We start from the raw sequence: 21,373 nt of genomic DNA, 5'->3' as shown, positions 1-21,373 counted from the left end.
GAGTTGATATCAATATACATGATATCAATATACATATGGTCTGTTTCTTTATCAAATTCCAAAGGACAAAAGAAATTTGGTGAAGAGAGAGAGGGGGTTATGTTACTTGCAAAGAGATGTATGTAGGAATTCACGTCTGCATTTGAAATAGAATTTCAATTTCTGTACCTAGGATTAATATACCTTCTTTAGGAACCAGATTGAAATAGGGCAGGTGAAGAAATGCTAGTAACTGATATTTTATTGTTTGTTTTCAGCAGTTTCTTCACTTTCTGTTACTCATTTCAAATGTAGCCAGGATGCAAATACAGAAGTATCAGTGATTAAAGGAGATGTCAACTTTGGTCTGTTATGCATATCCTGCTTTAATATTTGTGACATTCAGTCAACAGGGACAGGAAGGCCAGTCCACTTCTAGTTACAAATATAGCACAAGTTGTTTATCAGACCAAGTTCTATCTGCACAAAAAGATACCAGGCAGGAAACTGTTAATACTCTGCCTCAGTAGCCAAAATATTGAAGGGGAAGGTTTCTATTGTGTCTGGTTTTATTGAATGGATCTGGTGTTTACAGTACCTCTTCTGAAAATGTAATGGTCTCTATATTTACAGGACAACTTTCTGGTCTTTCCCCTAAGTTACACATTTTCACCAACATGAAACAAACCCAAATGTTTTACTTATCCCCTCCCAAAATTTTTATGTGTTTATGCATTTTTATGATCTCCTATTCTCCAAAGGTTTTTTCAATATCACTTCAAGGGTTTGAAACAAAATTTTCTGTAAGTTTATTTCAGAGGTGCAGGTTTCCTCTTCTCTCTCTAAGCTGTCAGTAGCACACGTGGTGGGTGAGTTTATGGCATGCCAGGTCGTCTTTCATGGCAGCATTCTCAGTCTGTTCCATGCAAGAACAGGAGGTGAGAGGTGGTAGAAGATGTTTTCAAATAAAATAGTGTACAACTTATGCCCAGTGCTGCTGAGTGTCACAGAGTCATCATGATCCTTCATATTAGACAGTTCTTAATGACTCAACTCTCAATTCTGTGACACATGGTTTCAAAAAATAATAAAGGTTTAACTCCTGGGAAAGACTGGAGGATTCAAATGGTTAAAAAACTATAAAGAAAAAGAAGCTCTCTTATTGTCATAAAATCATAAATCCAACTGTATGATTTTATTTCAGTTTTGAAAAATCTGAACCATAATTTTAAATGCCTGAAGATGCCCCCCATGTTCTCAGGCTGGCAGGAGGAAAGAGGCAACAGTAGAGGAGGGATTTCCTGATTTTGAATGAGTATAAAAAGGTGTGGAGCAGCAAGAACAACACTATTTTATGCAGGAAGGGAACCTTTATCTTAAATGCCCCATTCCAAACTCTGAAATGTAAAGGGGATGTAAATCGCTGCTAAACAAACCATTCATTACTGTGACAGGGAGGAGCACAAGCAGTGCCCTCAATCTGCACATGCCACTCTCACTTTTCTCAGCAGGTGGACATGCACAATCCCTTGCTGGAGTGTTCTCAGCACTATGAAGCCTCTAAACTGGTTCTGACATCCTCCACTAATATTTCAAACATAAATCTGCCATGTGTCTCCTAACAAGTAGTTCTTTTTATATCTATTTAGCTGTAGCAGTTGCCATTCTTTTTGTGTTTTAAGCTGTAATAGCACATCTTGTTGCCCTGAATATTTATCCCTCAATTTGGTTTCACAGCAAGTTATTTCGCTTCTCTGCTTCCCATGCTCTGAATATTCATTTCTTGCTTAGAGCCAGAGGAGGATTATGTTCCAGTCAGGGACATGCTTCTTTTTAGCATTCCAAATCTTTCCAATACATCCTTTATTTTGACTCTTTTTATGCGTGTCTCATCTTAAAATCAGCTTTAGAATTTTCCTTGTGTGGAATCACAGGCATAAGGATGGCCCATTGCTGTTTGTCTCTAGACATGAGCCGTGTTAAGGTCCTATTACTCTTTTTGGCAGGAACAGGTACCACCCGTACTGCACATTTCAGTTCACTAAATGCCTTTCTACAAGGCAAAACTCTAAAATGAGGAGCAACACGAGTGACTATTCCTTTCTGTAATTATGAGTGCAGAGCTGTCAGCTGTTCACCTTACCATGGTGTAGGTGTGTGCCACCTTCAGCAGCTCCGTGCAGCCCTGGGCATCCCCGAAGGAGCGGATCCCCAGGCAGTTGGAAGGGTGGAGCTGCTTCATGAGGAAGTTGCAGCACACCTCAATAACCTGGGAGAGCTGCAGGAGGCACGCAGCAGCCAGCAAACTCTCGATGGTGTCTTCCTTTAACTCAAGGATACCTGGGCAGTTTTCATTTGGGAAAAAGAAAAATGAAGGTTTTAAGTCGTTTTCCTTGTGTTGTCATTATTTAAAAGTTTGTTGCTCTTTGATTTTTCTCTGAGGTGTCCTGTGGTTAAAAAATTCATTTTCCTTTCTTCATACAGATGTTTTAACAGACTTACAGGGTTTGGTGGATTTTGAATGCAATGACTGGCACATTTTTATTGGAACTTTAACAGCTTTAGATCTGATATGGATGGAAAAAAAAAATAAATAAAATTGCTATTAGGGAAAAACCCTTCCCAAAATGCAACTCTGAGTAACCTGGTCTTGTGGAAGGTGTCAGGCCTGGAGAAAGATGGTTTTTTAAGCTCACTTCTAGCCCGAAGTAGGAAAATTCGTATATTAATGAACAAAAATATATATATAATGTTTCTATAAGAAGAAGTTCAGTGTGAGAAGCTGGGAAGCAGCAGCACTGGGGGCAGTGTTTAATTAATTGAGTAATTACCTGTGTAGGCGTAGCGCACCAGAGCCCTCAGCGCCTCGGGATCCACTCCCTCCATCTTGATCTCCTCCTGCTTCGCTTCCCGCACGTCGTTGGTGAACATGGCAGCGAAGTAATCAGACACTGCACTGAGAACCAGCCTGGAGGGAGGCAGTGTGAGCAGGACAGAAAATTACCTCGTAACCTCACCAGCGGGCAGAAAATCCAGCGTTATTATGCTATAAATTGTGTGTACAATGGAAACAATTAGCTTAGGATTCAAATCTTGTAGCAGTGAAGTTAAAGGAGTAATTAGTAATCTAATTTTCTCCCAGAGTGCTTATTTGGGCAGATTTTCTTCACTGATCGTGCTTTAGTTTGACAGCAGTAAGAGGAGAGGATGGACAATGCTGGTGGTTTGTATTTGAATTTCATTCTGTTTGAAATAATAGATGTGAAAGGTTGATCACATAATTTTATTCCACATTAGCTGAAGTCCTAATTCACTGTTCATTCATAACTAACCAGGGTATTCATAAACTGAGGCAGCTTTTGGAAATTTCAGGCCCAAAGGATCCTGTGAACTGTACCTGTGAGCTGGAATCTTTTGGTCCCCAGCGATCAGGAGCACATCACAGAGCTGCTTCTGCTGCAGATAATTCTCCATTTTGCGGAAGGTTTGCTCCGCGTGGTTTGTGGACTGGAAATACTCGTCAGAGCCATTGGAGCTCATCCCAAGAGAGCTGCTGGTCGTGGACAGCCTGCCAGGGACAGAGGCAGTGATGAACACAGTGTTAGAGCTGCATTAGAAATGCTGATTAGGGTGGGTTTTGTTCAAAAGACAGCAGCACAGAAATTTTTAAAGTTAAAAGGTCCCACAATCCTGGTCTTACCATGGCTTCTTCCAGCTTTTTCTCTTTGGTATCTGGAAGTTTTCATTCGTAAACCTGCACCTAAACTGTACTTTACTAGACTTGTCTGGAGTAGGTGGTGCTACTGACTTGTCTGCTTCCCTCAGTTTTGAGTGGATGTGCTGTTTGCACAGCACTGACGTGATAAATGCAGCCTCACAAAGAGAATCCTTAAAAAAACCCCTATTTTCCTGTGATACTGGTAGCTAAAATACCTCTTGATATGAAATGTGGAATATTCCATCTTTAGGTGAAATTTCTGATCTCTTCTTACTTCGTCCATTAAATTACATGTCTCAATAGGAATGGATCTGAAGAAAACTTAGTGAGCACCACATAATTTGAGAGAAATTGCCAAATTAAAAACCCACAGAAGCTGTACATTGCATGGCCTTTAGAATCTGAATGCAAATAATGGAGACGAATTAATTTCTCTGCCTTTCATGGAAACGTACAATATAAACATATTCCTCCCACTCCAGAATTCTGTTAGCTGTCCTACTTATAGAAAACCCATATTGTTTTTTCAAAATATCAATTCCTTTCGGCCTTTTAATATGGATTAATTTGCATATTGAAACACCTTTCTGACACTTCCTTAGGAAAATCAATATTTTTCTATCCATCTGTTTTTAGTGAAATAATAATGCATTTGTTGATATAAATGTTTATCACAGACCTTGAAAGTGCTGCAATATTTAACATTACTTTAGCTAAAGATTATTTAGAAATCATTTTTGAAAAATCTAAATATTTTGTTAGAATGTAAAGCACCTGGGTTTTTTTTAAATTTCCAAGCCCAACTAGGAAATAGTGACAGCTGGTTGACTAAATTTCCTGGCTGTCTTTGATACTGTTAATGCAAATTCATAAATGATTAGGAGAGATAAGATCTCTTCATGAAATTAGCATATTAAATTTAGCAGAATATTGGATAACATCCAGAATTTAACATCTAGTTCAGAAAACAGAGAAATAAAAATGGGTAAGTCAGGTTGAATTGGTAGTACCAGAAAATAGAGATGTTAGATCATACATTTTCAAGGATCATACCTCATTCTATATCTAATAGAATTCAAGGGAAATAATTAAAAATCAAATTATAATGTAATATTGAATTGAGACACAGCAGTTTTCCATCCCCTCTGCAAAATATTTCTGCCTTTATTACAATTTCAAATCCATTTTGGCTTAGCTTAGTTTAGTTTTAAAGGAAAAGGGGAAAACCAAGTTGACCTCTAATGTGTTTCCTTTGTCATTTAAGACTTACAAAAATGAATTTGTCTCAGTGTGTTTAATGACTTCACTTTCTTATTTGTTTTATTTCAATGCTTCATAGAAAATGACAAAGCTGCAAAATTGGATTATATGCTCATTAGTTTTGTATCAGCTACTGGATGCCAAATTCATACTCTGTAATGTTTTGCTATTTACCTCTTGAGTGTCCTTTAATGTTTTTCAGAAAATTGGTTTTTGAAAAAATCTTTTTTTCAGATTCATTATATCCACTCTAAGTGTTGTAGCTCAGTACATTGCACTTAGCCTTGGTGTTTGCAGAAAAAACTCAAATAATACTCAACCATCCCTACTGTAAATAGACAGTACCAGTTGTGAGAAATAAATAATTCCCCACAGTGTGTATTTAATTGTGGTTAGAGAATCATTGCCAAGGGAGTGAAAGTCTAATTATTTCATTTAGTGCTGAGTACTTTTTTCACAAGTTTAGTGGAGTCACATTTAACTACAGCAAAAATACCACTAATATAATTAATTATTTCAAAGGCAAAGGTCTTCAGAGACTGAAAAATACTGGAATCAAAAGCAAGTTCTCCATTAATATTAATATTATAATTTCTGGTTTATCTGCAGCAGCTGATTCAAAATGGTAGATATATTATGGAGGGGAAAAATTAAATTCAAAGTTAAATATTTATATATTTTCCTTAGTGTATGACTGTCAGACTCAAATATTGACCTTCAGAGTGTAACACTGGGTAATGGTGAACTGAAGAAGTCAAAGATCAAAATATCCTAAAGGAAGGAGTCAGGAAAAGGCCCCTGGAGTCTTTGTGGGATTCTGGCAGATGATGCAGCACAGGTAAAAATTTATTCCCGTAAAATCCGCACAAGTCTGGACAAACAAAAGCTGAATATTTAGGAATAAAAGTTTCCAAAAGTGCATCAGTCAGGAGGGAAAATATCAATGAATTGTTCTGAAGAATCAGGAGCTCAAACTGTTTAATGTCATCTTTGAGTTGGTGTTCACTGGCACGAGGAGCTGTAACACCATTAACATTCGTAATAATGGCTTAAAACGTGGATTAGCTTGGAGAGATAAATCTATATTTAAATTATTCCAAAGTCACTGAGATGTATGAATTTCTTTTTAGGTAGATAGCCAAGTGAAATGATTCCAGAGTTTTCCTGCAAGGATTTGTGAAGGATAGTCAAAATATGGTCCCATTTTTTAAAAGAAACATGGAATTTTGAAACAGACAATACTGAAAACTTGAAGAAATAATCAAAAAGCATTAAGTGTGTTGATGATAAGAAGGACATAAATACCAGCCAGCGTGGCTGGTCAGAATGAATCATGTCAGAACATTGTATTTTATTCTTTTTTTCCAGCATATCAAAGTTTACTGGGAGAAAAACATGAGTTGTCAGAAGTCATCTCGCCTTTTGGATGGCTTCTGACACTATTTCACATGACATTTTCAAAATCGAGCTGGGATGGCAGGTTTTAAGTGTAATAAATATAAGAGATATGAATAACTTGTTTAGCCATGCTTGAAACTTATCAGGGATTCAGTTCCAAAGGCAGACAAGGCGCTGAGAGCATGCCAGGCAAATCCTGCTTCTGATGCTGCTCCATGGTTCTATTACAGAAAATCATGTGATGGAAGCAGGGTTTAATCATTACATGGACTTATCATAGCAAGGCACAAAGTTTTTGGGAACAGGATTTAAATTCAGAGATGCATCTTTGCCCTTGTCGTCGTTGAACTTTAGGGAAATTTGTACTTTTCAAAGAGCTGCTTACACCTCTGTTCAAATAATTACCTGAATGAAACACAGGGGAGGAAGTGACAGGTAACAGTGAGATTGTACGGGATCCTAAGCAAGCTGGAAGTCAAAAATGGTGTTTGAAGGTAAAATTTCATCTTTTCTGTAGTCAGAATTGATGTAATGAGTTTTGTGATTCAATACAGGCCTATAGTTCTTTAAAATTGTGAATTATGTTGGATTTATTTTCTGTCATAATGACGTACTCTTCACATTAGTCAGCAGAGCACTCTTCATTAATCAGTCTATAGATTCAGATTTCCTCATTATTTAATTAGAATGTGATAACACATAAATGCCATTTATCTGCCATATCCTTTTTAAGATCCAGTGTTTTATTAAACCTCATTCAGTGTGCCTGTGGCCAAAACCAGGAAGCAAACCTGATGATAAGAAAGCTTAGAAGCATAATATTGCATGAAAACAAGGTGATTTATTGGAGTCTTTTCATTTTGTTGATGTTATTATTTACATTTTTATGGTGACCTCTCTTCTTCTTGGATATTTGTTGAATGTGCCTATTTAAGCTGCTATGATATTGGTGAAATTCAGTTTAATCAGGTAACAGTTCAGTTATCAGTGTCACTATCACAGCTGGGAGTTCAGAGGGGCTTCAGCTCTGTGGGGCACTGGACGTGCTGGAGCTGTGGCAAGGCAAAACTGCAACTCCATCAGTTCAGTTTGTTTGTGCAGCAGTATTTACAGTGCAGCTCATCATTTTTCTTTCCTCTCATTTGTTGTTGCTTATTTAAGAGAAATGCAGCTCAGCCCCTTTCCTGCAGACAGCTCTGTCCTGTGCAGCTGGGTGAGCTCTGCCCCTCCGGCTGCTGGGCGCTGGTGTGGGGCTGGAGTGAGAGAAACCCTTTTCTCACAAAAATCACAGCATCTGTCACAGCTAAACCCCAGCAGCTGGCGGAGAACTAAAAATATTTCAGTTAGGAAGCCATTTCTGAACACAGATAAAATAATGCTAAAGTTGATGCACTTGTATTAATTGATGCTGATAAAATTACAGCACAACAGTAACTGTCCCAGCCTCTGCCTTGAAATTTCTACTGCAGTTATCTCTTTATTTTTTACTCTTTAGTGTGAAGTTTTTAGGGTATGGGTGAAAACATTTGACCTAAAAGAGTATGGAAAATTGTTGATGACTGCTGAGGTTGTAACATTAACCTGAGGTTGTAATAATGATAGAAAATGATGTGGTAAGTGAAGAAATAAGTAATGAAAATTTACAATTTATTTCAGTTAATGGAGAAACTCCTGATTTCCCAACTAAACTGAAAGCTCTGACAATTCCTTTAGACCCTGGAGCTCTTGGAACTGCCTGGTTTTAACAATTTTTTTATTGCTGGAGTTAACATAAACCTGCCTCTTCTCTCAGTCGGTGTCAGTTAAAATAGCTTTTCCCTTCTGGGATTACAAGTGTAAATGTGCATGTCATTAACTGCAGGAGCTTCAGCAAAACACTGAAACCACTGGAGCTGGTTTGAGTTTTGTTCCTCCCCCAGACATGACAATATACAGACAGATGTCATCATGATTCATCCAGGATGAATTTGGGTTATGATATTTTGAATGCTCCTAGGAATAGAAATCATGTATTTGTTGGGGTAATTCCACTGGAAAATGGAAGCTGCACCCAAACTGCAGAGCCCCTGAGCACTCTGTGCTTTCAGCTGTGGCCACATCGTGATTCGTGGTACAAAGATGAGTCAGTCCAAACACTCTCCTCAGTAAGATATTTTCCTTTGGAAATCGTATTTTTTATTCCTTTTTTTTTAACAGAAAAAGCTAATTACAAAATTATTTTCCAGACTCTGCAGATCAGTGTGTGAACTCCCTTGGCTGTTGATCTTTTTCTACTTTTTCTACTGCTGAGAGCTTAATGCATTCCTCTGTTGGCATCTTGTGTCTACAGAAGGGTTTTATGCTCACTGTTTGTTTTATGCAGATAATTAAGAAATTGAATAATCTTATGTACTTAGAAAGGAGTTTCTAATGATTCTCTTCCTGGTACAGACTCATCTGAACATGAAACTTTGCTATAAACACTCTAACGCATGACCTGTGAACACTTATTTCTGTAGCAATATCTAATCAACCTGGAGAGAACACTGCCTGTATTCCCTGTTTTATTTAAGAGATATATGTCCATATTCAGAGAAGAAGTGAGTGTCTCAGACAAATCATTTCAATTAAAGCCAGTTTGAATCACCATTCAAGAACATTATCCTCTAGGAGGATTAACTCTGTATTCATTTACATTATGCAATAGTAACTGAGTGAAACCTTTCAGGTAAAATGATAGGAGCATCTATATTATCATCTTAAAATTATCCTTTGTTCTGACAATGCCACGTGGTCACTGCAATGCCTGATTTCCAAACTCACTTTTGTATTGCATGATTGTGTTGGAGGGAAATTAAAAGTCATGAAGGAGAAACTCCGGGAGGCTGAGTACTTGCTCAGCTTCCTGGTAGCAAGTGTAAATCTTTCCAAAAAACAGAAAATTGTGTGTCCAGAAGGCATGATATAGCACGATTTCCAGCTGTCAGAATGTACAAAATGAAAAATAATGGCTTAATGCTGGATCTGGGCCTGTGGCGTTTTTCCTTAGAGGACATAGAAAAGAAAATACAGGCCAATGGCAAAAAAACCCTGGTTTTCACTCCAAGGAAAACTCTTGCCAGATGAAACTAATTAACTCCATGTTTCTTCCTTCATTAAGCACTTTTCAGAAAGACTCCTGATGGGAGAGGTTGAGTGGAAGAAGACCTGCTTTGTGCAATCCCTTTTGACTGTTGTTGGGAAAAGTGGAGCAAAGAGGCGCAAAGGGAGATACAAGTAGAAGAAAATTCCAAATGTGAAGTGGTTGTGCCTCCAGTGAGCAGAGCTTTGAAAAGGCAAAGAGTAACAGTCTCAATGGCAATTAGGCCTGCCCCTACCAACCTGAGCCTTGCAGATAATCAGATATGGATCCTGCTGGGAGATTTCTTATCCTGATTTGTTAAACCTCAAATGGCTACCATAATACCTTGACACATGCTTCTCACTTCCTTTTTGTTTTTCATCAAAGGCAAAGGGACTCTCTTCTTGGCTTCTCACAACCACTTCATTTTTTACATCTTTTCCTTTTCTACTTTTGTCTGTTTAAATCCCAAATATCAAATAACAAGACATACCATATTTTCCCATTCAAGTGAGACATGATCCCCTGTTTGAAGGCACCACTTCAAATTTCATTTTGCTGTGTGAGACACCCCCAGTCTCATAAAAATCTCCAGGCTTCTTCCAAAATATCTCCTGACCTGATTCAGCTGATCTGCTGGATACCTCATTCAAGGCTAAACTCTACTGTAATGGGGGGGAAAAAAGTGTGATTTTTAACCTATTTGGCCAGAGTGCCCTGTCAGAATTACAGATTTGTTAGAAATGAGAGAGAGAGAGGGGATGTGTATAAAGGTCTGGGCAGCCTCACAGGTAGAAAGTACAGATGAGAGGTAGACTGAAGTTTTCTATTCTGTTTGAAGGTTTTCTGAGCCATATAAATTTTTCTGTGATCAATTCTCTCCTCCTCTTAATTGTGCGATTACACCCTGAGAGAGTTTCCCTGTTTCCCTGTTTGCCAAATATTTCTATGTGTTCATAGGTACAGATATCCTGATACCAAAGTGCTCTCCAGCCAGTTGTTATCTTCTGAGCTTCTGTGACAGAAAACATAACTCAAACCTAGGTCTGGAAAGGAATTTGAATAACTTAACCTACTGTATTCATTTCTGGCTCAATCGAGGGCATTTTCTCTCGGTCAGTACAATCAAACCAGCATGCAGTGAATGCCCTTCTGTATTTACTGGAAGGGATTTTTATTGTTATAAATTATGTAGACTTTTGTGCTTTAGCTCCTGTTCTTACCTTTGGTCACTGACTTTCACTTTTTAATACCTGAGAAATATTTTAGCATTTATCATGATGTACATCGTTGCTAATGTCAGGAATTAACACCCACTGAACATCTCCTGTGCTTGCACAGAGAAGAAGGGGGTTGAGACAGCACCTCACAGGAACTGCTTAGTGAGGAAACCTCTATTTGTGAGCCCACAGCACCTTTGTGAGACAGAGAACTGCCTTTACAGCCTTTACAGACAGAACATTAGCTCTGCTTTTATTTGACAGTGTATTTAACACCATTTCTGACAGCATGGCTTAATAAACCTGTTCTCTTGATGCCATTACTGACTTGGCATTTATCTGGACAGATAACAGAGACAACTTGCTCCAACAAGCCAAGGTCACTGGAATTGAATAGGAATAAAAACATGAAATCTAAACAAATGTAGCACATTAAATCAAAAGAAAAAATTAAAAAAAGGCTAAAAGTGTGTAACTGATAGGAATTGTGGAAAATATTGCTTGTATTATTATTATTATGACAGGTTTTTTTCCTGGAGTGCCAGTAGTAATCACCAGGCTGGAGAGAGGCAAATCTGCATTGTAATATGATTGTACAAAAAAGAACACAGCAATTTTATTGCATTTATTCAATAAAATATATATTACAACTGTTATAAATAATATAAATTAATATATAAATAAATATATATAACAACTGAGGTTGTTATATAACCATAACTAAATGAAGCATGTGATAATATGCTATCATATCTAATCTTGAGAGAAGAAACCAATCTTTCCTTGGATGGGTTTTCTGCCTTGTGGAGAAGGAATTGATTATTTAGGCTCCTTGCAATCTGTGTTGTTTCAGTGAAAATGCTCTACAAGATCAGCCTGAGACTCTTCACCAGGTTGTGAAATCTCCATCCTGAGAGATTTCCAGGACCTGACCGGGTAAAGCCCAGAGCAACCTGGGCTGATCTCACAGCTGATGCTGCTTTGAGCAGAAACTGGGCTGGAGACCTCCTGAGATCCTTTCCAACCCAAACTTTCCTGGGATCTTACAGTCCTGTAACTTCCAGTAACTCAAAAACTAGAAAGAGGTAATAACATATTTAATAAGGATTTCAAATAAAAGGTGAAAAGTCTTTAATTAGATTAACATAAACACTAATCTGTATCCATCTCAATGTTTTAAGGGTGGCCTTAAAGCATTGATGCTCTTCTTTCTGGAAATTGTTATGTTTTAATTTCTCTTTCGGGAATTTTCTGACAGTTTTGCCCTGTGGCTGTAGAAAACTGCTAATAGTTGTTTAATCTTTGTGCAATATCATAATATTTCTTTTACTGTGTTCCCACTGACCTTGTTTTCCCCAGCAAAATCAAATCAGAGCAAATCAAATGTTTTAGGGCCAGTTCAGCCTTTCCTGCCACCTTTTGCCACTGTCTGCTGAGCACCTCTTTATTGAATAAAATTGATGCTCCCTCCAAATTCAATGTGAAATTCAATATTAAATTTAGCAGGCAAAGCTGTGACCATATTTATGTTACTTTGGGTCAGGCCCCTTTTTTGCTGGGGTTTTACCTTTCTAACTTGCCAGGAGTGCGCAGACGAGTTTTATGTATTGCAAGTCTTGCCAAAAAATCTACATTAGAGATTGGTCTTCCATTTGAGAGAGTATTTGTGGTACAGGAAAACTGGAATGATCTCACCAACAGCTCATAGAATAAAAAAAGTAACAGATAAGAAAGTTACAAGCCTAGAAATTAGAAATTTCACATTTCAACTATGCTATTCTCCAAAATTATTTTAAAATAAGCTTAACATTGAAAGCTATTTATTGGAAAAGGTAATAGATTTACAAACTGCCATAGCAGTAGCCAGTAAAAGTGAAATAAAAGCCTTTTAATTAATGGCTTGACACAAGGGGAAGAACAAAGGGGTTTTTAGGAACTGTAGAGATTCAAAACAACTTGTAAAAACTGAAAGATAGTGTATCAATCTGATGCATTGCTTAAATGCATAGGGAAACTATTTCAGATTCCAGATGCAGAATGTAAGCTCAGCATTGTGCAGGTAAACCCAGCACAGCTTTCCTGCTCCACTGAACAGACCAAACTGTCCTTCCAGCCCTGACTTTGTTAATTTATTAATTGCATTAAGGTCAGGTTTGGATTCACTGTAACAAGGGAAAAAGCATAAGGAAACTTTAAACAGCTGAGGAGTAATTGAGCTCCACTTGGATGAGGAAGTGAGAGGTACATTTGAGCTCTCCTGCTTTGTGGCATCCCATGGCACCATCCTCCCAGCAAGTTTATCAGCATTTTGTACCACCAAACCACTCTACATCTCTTTTGTAGGAGAAATTGGGATCCTTTAAGTGAATGAAACAAATAAAGACAAAAGAAATTAGTCCTGACTTCGAGCCTTGTCCTTTCTGTGCTTATCTCACCAGTTCATTGTGTTCTGGTTGAACAGCCTGGCTCCTGCAGCATCACCAGGCTGGAACTTCCCAGGAAGTTGTCTTGCTCTGCTCCTAAATCCAGTGTGACAGGCTGCACCAGGAGGCTGCACTGCTGGGGGATTTTACTAGGTCAGGCATCTCAGACAGAAAGATCAAGAGTCCGTCCTAAGCCTCTGCACCAGCACACAGAACAGGGTGAGGGTAAGGAATGGCACAGGAAGGAATTTCTGCCTTTAGGTGTAATTTTTCATAAACTGAATGATGAGCTGGAGAGAATCTTCTGTGAGAGACCTTTGTGAGACAGTAATGAGAGTCATGACCCCGAACCAGCATTTTCATCTTTAAATGATCAATATATATCAGTTAGAAACATAACAGAGCCCCCAGGTTTTGTTCAGGGTGTATATTTATTCACTGCCCTGCTCCAAAGGGTGGCCAGAAACGGTGTCAGAGCTGGCCTCTCTCCTTTGCCTTTTCACTGAGTACATGACAAAGGCAAAGCTCCTGCTCTACAAAGATGAGTGTCTAAAACACGAACCCAAATGGATCAAATCTGGAGGCAGTGTTTAAGCAAATATTCTCAGTCTGGAATCCGAGCTTTTGATCTGCTGGTCGCGGCAGAGTGGGAAAGAACCGAAGACATGGAACATGACTAAGATAAAATTACTGAGGTATTTTTGTCTGCATGTGTGTGTATGTGCATCTCTATTCCTTCACATTCTGCAGCATTCTGAAAAGGTCTGACATGGAGACAGAGCTTTCCTGAGCATCTGTGCTAAATGAGCACTGTAAAAGAGGTTTCCCTAGCAACGCAAACCATATGTAATAGCTTAAAATAGCTTTTCTCCAACTCCTAGGATTTCTTAGTGGTTTGCTCACAATTTCCATTTAAATCAAGGTATATTTGCCCGGTTCAAAAAGGTTCTTCATTTTCTCAACTTCTGTTAAAATGAACAGGGTTTGAAAATGCTCATTTCTTGCCAGAGTGCCTCCCTTCCTCTTGACTTGTAACTTATCAGGCAAACTGAAGCATGGCAAAGGGTGACAGTGGCTGTCCACTTTCTCAAAAGTATTGCCTTTGTTTGCTGCTCAGAAAATTTTATTGGAAGTGTATTGGTCTCTACTTATTTTAACAGGAAAGTTCTAGCAGACTTTGATTTCTGTGATGTCAGGATAACGAGAAGATAAACTGTGCTATAAAACTATATAAACTATATAAAACTATAAAATATAACGAATCAATCATAGTGTACATGAATCCCACTCTGCATTGGAGTAGCTGTTTGCGGGCAAATCTGGATATTTGAAAACCCTGCTCTGTTCCTGTTGTGTCCCCAGGAAAATGCTCTTTTGCATGAGTGAACAGTGATAGCAAGAGGCTGAGTGATTGCTCTGAGGTAATTATTAGAAGCAGGCCACAAATCTGAGACATAACCCATATATTGGTTTCCAGATCCTAGTCATATAGGTAAAAATCTGATTAAATCCAGTGTTAATATCCGGGTAAGAAATCTAGATTCTTTTCCCAAGGTTTTCAAAATATATACAGCAAAACTGAAGGAAGGACCACATATCAGCTATTGCTTTCTTTTCCACTAATTATGTCTGTTGGGCCTAAATGCGTTGTAGTTGAGAATGTGATGAGGCAAACTTTTTATTCTCTAAAACAGCATGGGACGTCAGTGCCTATTTACAGACAAAACATTTTTAAACTGTAGTAATTTAGATGCTATAGCATATATTTAAACCTCAAATGAAGGCAGGATGCTCCTTTAAAAACTTTTAGTTATCCTCTTGTTCCCTGTGAGCAGCAGGCAGGTCTTAGTGAAATATCCTCACTCGTCACATAGGATAGAAACGATTACTACAATGAAATCAAAGATGTTTTAAGCTAAGAATTATTGGATGGGCAGAATTTTTTTAAAGAGACAGGCTCTCTGGTCTTGTTCTATCTATTTTAATTTGCTTTGGATTGAGTTTTGACTATTAAGCATTTGCTTGAAAAAGGAGGGAAGGAGGTGGCCTGGGAGCAGATTTGCTGTCACAGCAGGCAGGGAAGTTCCAGTGCTGGTGGATCTGCTGACAGAGTCACTGAGGTGGAGTTTGATGTCACAGAGGAAAATATTTGGTCATAACTTTGTTTTAGAGATTATTTTCTTTAAGTTTATATCCTATACTTATCTTCAGCTCTTTCTGTGAATCCCAACAGCATTTCAGCTTCATTTTTTAATTCTTTTATGCTGCACACCACCGGGTGCACCACAAGTAAGCCACAGTCTTATCTATTTGCCTGATATAGTCATTCTCTAAGTACATTAGAGAATTATTCTATTCTAGCAGAATGAAAGGAGCTAAACCAAACTGGTCTGGTTTAGCTGGGCTAATTTAGCTGTTTGATTATAGCAAAAAATCCCTTTATTTTTTAAATTTGAAGGATTTTATAATGTTCCTCATTACAGTATTCCAAAGTAAACAATTCAGCCACAAACCATGGGTGAAAATAAATAGTTTCTTAATTTTAGGATGCTGTCTGGCTATAGCTTTCAAGCCAAGCAAAACCTTCTCCCCCTTTTCCCAGAATGTTTCCCCAACCATCCAATTCCTTGTTGATGTTTCAGTTGCATATGCCCAGTGTGTCTGCAAAAACTGCTCTGCGTCGGACACATGTGTTTAATCATCTCCTTAACTTTTTCTGGAGACATTGAGAAGTGATTTTAAGAACTGTAATAACTCTTTAAAAAGTCATTTAACAGCTGTCTTTGCTGAGAGCAAGCTCTATGGAGTGAAAATGAGAAGATAATTGAATCATAAAAAAATTGTTTTGAAATGACTGCAATTGTCCTAGATTCTTAAATTACTATTAAATGGTATTTTTTTCCCTTGCCTGTAATAATTCATCTTTGAAAGCTAAGCATGTTAGATGTAGGCCTGTAAAATATTGTGTGTTTTCTAGTAAGTCAGATTATTTCTCATTATGGACTTCTTGGTGGGTAGACGGGGTTAGACTTGATGACATCCAGAGGCCCTTTTCAGCTTAAATTTTCCTATGATTCTATTTATCTAGCTATGAAAAAAAATGTTTTAAATAAATATCCAGTCCTTCCACAGGGTGAATATAAAATTAATTTCAAAATACAATTCTACTCATTCCTTTCATCTTTAATAGCTTTTTCAACCCACTTTAATACCCCATTTTTTTTGCTTTTTCAAGTTCCTCCGAAGATGTCATAATAGAAGGTGGGAGTAGGAATACATCCCAAGGATGCCTTTGAGACATTTTGATTCTAATTTCTGTACCAAGAACTCTTGTATGAGGTCACAGCATTTGTTTAGTCAGAATTAATTCATTGGTCACTGTTCAGTGCATTTGCACTTGGCCTCAAAAGGCCTGTTCCTCTTGGTGAATTATCAACTGCTGGGAAAAAGGGGATTTTCCTCTTAGATTTCAATCCTGCATCAGATACCATTTATGATAACTTCATAGATTTTCCACACTTAGCAAACATTAGATATCAAATTTCCTTGGTTGCCCCCACCTACCATATTTCAACAAGTTGTGAGTGAATTCCTGTAAAAAGGCTGTCAAAATTCAGCTTTGTATCACTCAGGATCTCCCGTGCCACACGTGCCTTTGTTCAGCTCCTGAGTACAACCAGAGGAATCCCTGGTGCTTGCAGGGGCAGCACCCAGTGATGTTCACCCACCCCCTGTGCCTGGCATGTCACCCTCACCCTGTTCCAAATGGTGCTTCCACCTCATCAGAGGCTGCTCCAGCTGCACTTCTGAGTCCTTTCAGATCAGCTACAGCATCTTAACCAATCCAGTTTCAAATTCATATTTTCACCTTCAGCTAAAGATCATTGTTAGAAGACAATCAGTTTTTGCTTGTCCCTGAGGTGACAATGAAGCATTTTGGTTGTCCATTGCAGGTTCGCAGTAAATCATCTTTTTAAAACATTCTGCTGGAATTTATACGAAATTGTTCTGAATACTAAAGAAACTGCAAAATTCCCCACAAGACATAAACATAATTTCTTTTCCTTGATGTTTCTTCTTGCCAAATTATACAGTTTAAAATTCATATAATTATTATTTCTAAGCACTTAGAAATAAAACTTAACAGTCAGCAAGAGTTTGAAAGAATAACATGTCAAAGTAAACTGAAGTGCCTCATTAACAGGTTTTACCAGACATTATGGAGAACAGAAAAAAAGTAGTTGTCATTTATATCTTGAACATGAGAATATTAATTTTCAGCATGTCTTATCAGATAGTGCTAAGTTCAACCTCAAGGTCTGTCTGGAGTAACCCATTTTGGAACAAGTGTGAAGCTGGTTTGAAATCGTGCTGTTAAAGTGATTATCAATGGTTCACTGACAAATAGGAAGGTAAATCAAACTGGGTTCCTAAGGAAGGTCCTCTATAACTTCTCAAATTTTCTAAATCACTTGAAGGGAGGAAGAAATAAAGAGAAATCTTTGATATTATATGTTAAAATTGGAGGTTGTGCCAAGCTGAGAAGAGCTGCAAGTATGGTGGGGTATTGGATCAGAACTGAATATTAAATCAGTAAATCAGGGCTATCAAATAACAACAGAACTGAATATTAGCCAATTGGAGACAGTATCTGATAAACACAAGATGGAATTTATTTGTGCAAAGTACTGGTTTTAGGAACAAATAACTGCAAAAATGTACAGATGGCTTGGGAACAGCTCTCTGGTACAGAGGCAGGAGTTTCACATGAATCACAAGCCAGGCATGAGCAACAGCACCATGCTGTTGATAAAAGAAAAACAACCACTGAGGATATTCAAAGAGATTTGAGCCAGGATGACACAGAGGTAATCCAGCTCGCCACTAGAGCTGCCAGACCCCAACAGGAACACATCCAGCTCTGCCCACAGAGCTGCAAGTCCAGACAGACCTGCTGCAGACAGGCAGGAGAGCAATGAAATATCAAAGCTGTCAGAAATGGGAATTCTGAGACAAGACTTCAAGAATTGCAGCTCTTTAGACTTACAGCAATTTTCTAACATAAACAAAGGGTGTAAAGAAGAAAAGTGGGGCAATAAGAAGAATAAGGGGAACAATATCCTACCTATACCCAAGGGGGAAAGACCAAGGCATTAATGAGCCTAAATTGTACTGTAGACAAGCAAGGAAGCACCAAAATGTAGCTGGTCCAACTTTGTCACAGAAGGATTGAAATTCTGCCTGGCTACATGCTTCTAAAATACTTATTTTCTAAAGTTTTTTTAAAACTTTTTTCAAAATGCTGGAGGTTCAGTGAAAATAAAATTGGAGTAGTTCTGTTTTAAAAATACAGGTTGCTGTGATGTGAGATTAGGAATCATCATTTCTAAACTTTTACCTTGGGCATCAGAGATGGTTCATGGAACTGAATTCTTACCCACAACAGGGAAAGAGTGTAGTGATGTACCCCGTGAATGCAGCCCTTTATCACCTTCTCTGCACAGGGCACATCACAGACCTCCCATTTACTGCTGCTTGGGGTCCATTATCAGTCATTCCTGTGATTCACTGTTTATCTGGATACCCAGAACTTCACTCTCCGTGCCAAAAGCCCTCTCAGTCTGGTTTGACCAGTGGTTTCACGGAATAAGTCTTATGTTCCATTTTCACCAGGAAAATTATCAGATATTTTCTTCTTCTTTATTTCACACTGGAATGTGAGCCAAGACTGTCATCTGCTACTGGAGTTACAAGCAGAACTCGAGGGAAAACCCTCACATAGGAGACAACATCTGAAATAGTCATGTACACGTGCGTGTGTTTGTATGTATGTCAGAGACAGTGAAGAAAATAGTCTGATAGTTATTTCCATATGTCTGACAAAACCAAAAAAATGCGAGTTCTCAAGTCTTAAGATGAACTATCAAAATAGCTGTACATCAAAAATAGCCACCCCAGAAAAGGACTGCCTTTGGGAGGATACTCCTCCCAAGTATCTCTTTCCATGTGCATCAGTACTGACTGCTTGGATTACGACATCAAAAGGTTCTATTAAAATTAATTAGAAATATATTTTGTCTCATGTGGGAAATTAGAAAACATTTGTCATTAGTAAGTCTAGAATTTGTCCCAAACTGGAGTTTGTCAGCAATTTTTTGCAGCCACATAATTAGAAAAAAAAATGCATAAGGGAAAAGTGATGAATGGATGCTACATTTACTATTGAAAACTAACTGCCTTTGGGCAACTAGGAAACACTTCAGCAGCACTCGTGGTCTGCAATAGCACACTTGTGGAATCAGAAACCTGGCAGGCATGCAGGGATGGATGTGGTAACGTGGCATAATGTTAATAAACGCTGGGCATGGTGCTCTCGTGGAGAAGTCAATGTCTGTGAGTCCAGAACTTATTAAGGGAAGTAATTGAAGTAATTTAATATCACAATCCTTCTTTTTAGGAGTCTTCAGTGCTTTGTCAGTCTGTGTGCACACCTGTGTTGATGCACACAAGAGCAAAGTTTCTGTTAAAACCTAGCAATCAAATCCTGCCAGTGCTGGTGCTGGTGTCTCTGCACCACTGCCAGATCACTTTCTTTGAAAGAAAAGGAAATGCTTCCTGGTCCCCCTGGCAGAGGAGCCAGAACCTCACAAGATTCCAGACAGGGTAGATCAGAGATGTCCTGAACAGCTCAAGTGCTCAGCTGCCCCAGCCCTGCCTGCTGCACCAGCAGCAATCCACAGGTCATTTCCCATGGGTTCTTGCAGAGCTCACTTCAGCTCCCTCTCTAAGCCAAACCTGAAATCTCTGGAGGTGTTTGCTCTGCCTTGGCATGGCCAAATTCCAAAAGTTTAGCTCCCTGATGACTCCAGTAATACCAAAAAATGTGATATTGGGAAATACACTCTACAAACAAAAGAACTTGGTGGCTATTCAGACTTTATCTGATTTCTCTGTTTTTCACCTGTGAGGAGGTCCCAACCCTCATTCAAGGAGCAGATTGGTGAGAGCCAGATGAGGTCACTAAATATATATTGTCCACTGTTCATATTTTTTCCAAACTATAGATGTAACTTCCATAAGGATCTCATAGCAGCAGGTCAAGCATCCATCATTTTAGGTACTTCTAGAAGGCTGTTTGACAGCTGAGCAGTTTTCCTGAGCAACTCTGGACCAGACAGTCCCCAGCTTGCTGAGAAACTTTCCTTACCCTTGTGCCAATAAACCACTTATTTATGGCCCAGAATGTATTTGTTGACCACACATTAAGTGGTAATGATTAGGACAAAACTAATGAGTTCTAGTCCCTTGAGCCTCATTTACTTTGTCACTTGTCATGGGATATAATTCAGGAGCAAGACCATGGACCAGAAAGGTTTCTTTAAATCTTGCAGTATTTAATTTGGGGACAGGAATACCAAAATGGATAGAAGAAAGCAGAAATAAGCATATTGATGATCATGTATTCCAAATAGAACTGTTGTTTGGAACTTTATTGCTTACATTTCCTCCTCAATAACCAGCCCTTATTTCATCAAACCCCAGGGTTTTCTCTGTCCATCACTGACAGCATTGGCTCCTGAGGTTTCTAGAGAAAGACAGCTCAAGTTTTTCTGAAGAAATTCAGAGTATTGGTTTTGTTTCTGAAGTTTATCATGGGAAGCATTAAACTCTAAGTAGAAACTGCTCTCACATTCTGCTCAGGGTTGAGGTATTGGCCAGAATCTCTCTCCTTTTCTACTATTTCGGATGTCCACGTGACAGTCAGCAGAGTACTGCTTTAGATCCACCCAAAAATGGGACTGCTCCAGGTAGAGATAAATCCACTGGTTTAGAGACAGCTGCTTTGAACGTACGGAGCTTTTATGGTATAAAAAGCAAACTTGTCTTTGGTGTCCTCAGGTGTGGATGTGAAATGTGGCTGCAGTAGCTGTACAGCTCCTTCTGTGGTGACTTTAGCAGAGTGAGGACATGGGCTCAGGGGATCCTGGAAACACCTGATTTTTATGTGTTAATTACCCACAGATTGCAATTGATTGGGACTATCTGGAACTTCTAAAGGAAAAGGAGATCTGGAAGGATTTAATCAGATGATTTCAATGGTATAAGATGAGACATTGTTTTGAAGAAATGAAAATATATCCAGATACAGATATCTACATCCTAGATATAGGTAGATGTAGATATAGGGCTGCTTCTCCTTATTTCTTCTCACTATCTTATTTCTACCCAGCCAATTAATGTATTAATTCATCTGTGGCCTGTGCTGGATGCTGTG

General features: G+C 38.5%; 1 protein-coding gene across 4 annotated transcripts in view; it reads right to left on the bottom strand.

Annotated features, from left to right (window-relative positions):
* KLHL4 (kelch like family member 4) overlaps nucleotides 1-21,373 on the bottom strand; it is a 76,694-nt gene that overhangs the window by 13,776 nt on the left and 41,545 nt on the right. For 3 of the 4 annotated variants that reach the window (XM_042029281.1, XM_042029280.1, XM_042029278.1), the window contains 3 exons: nucleotides 3,377-3,547; nucleotides 2,811-2,947; nucleotides 2,123-2,319 (listed from right to left, as the gene is read on the bottom strand). In XM_042029281.1, the coding sequence (XP_041885215.1) occupies nucleotides 2,123-2,319; nucleotides 2,811-2,947; nucleotides 3,377-3,547 (505 nt within the window). Of the gene's footprint in view, nucleotides 1-2,122; nucleotides 2,320-2,810; nucleotides 2,948-3,376; nucleotides 3,548-9,948; nucleotides 9,990-21,373 lie in introns of those variants that run through there. The other variant, XM_042029279.1, reaches the window with a different exon arrangement.

This window comes from Corvus kubaryi, unplaced genomic scaffold (assembly GCF_017639235.1).
Source record: "Corvus kubaryi isolate FWS band 111438036 unplaced genomic scaffold, C.kubaryi_AGA036_p1.0 37322, whole genome shotgun sequence".
NCBI lineage: Eukaryota > Metazoa > Chordata > Aves > Passeriformes > Corvidae > Corvus > Corvus kubaryi.
The sequence above is the reverse complement of the archived record's forward strand: the minus strand, read 5'-3'. Positions and strand labels throughout refer to the sequence as shown.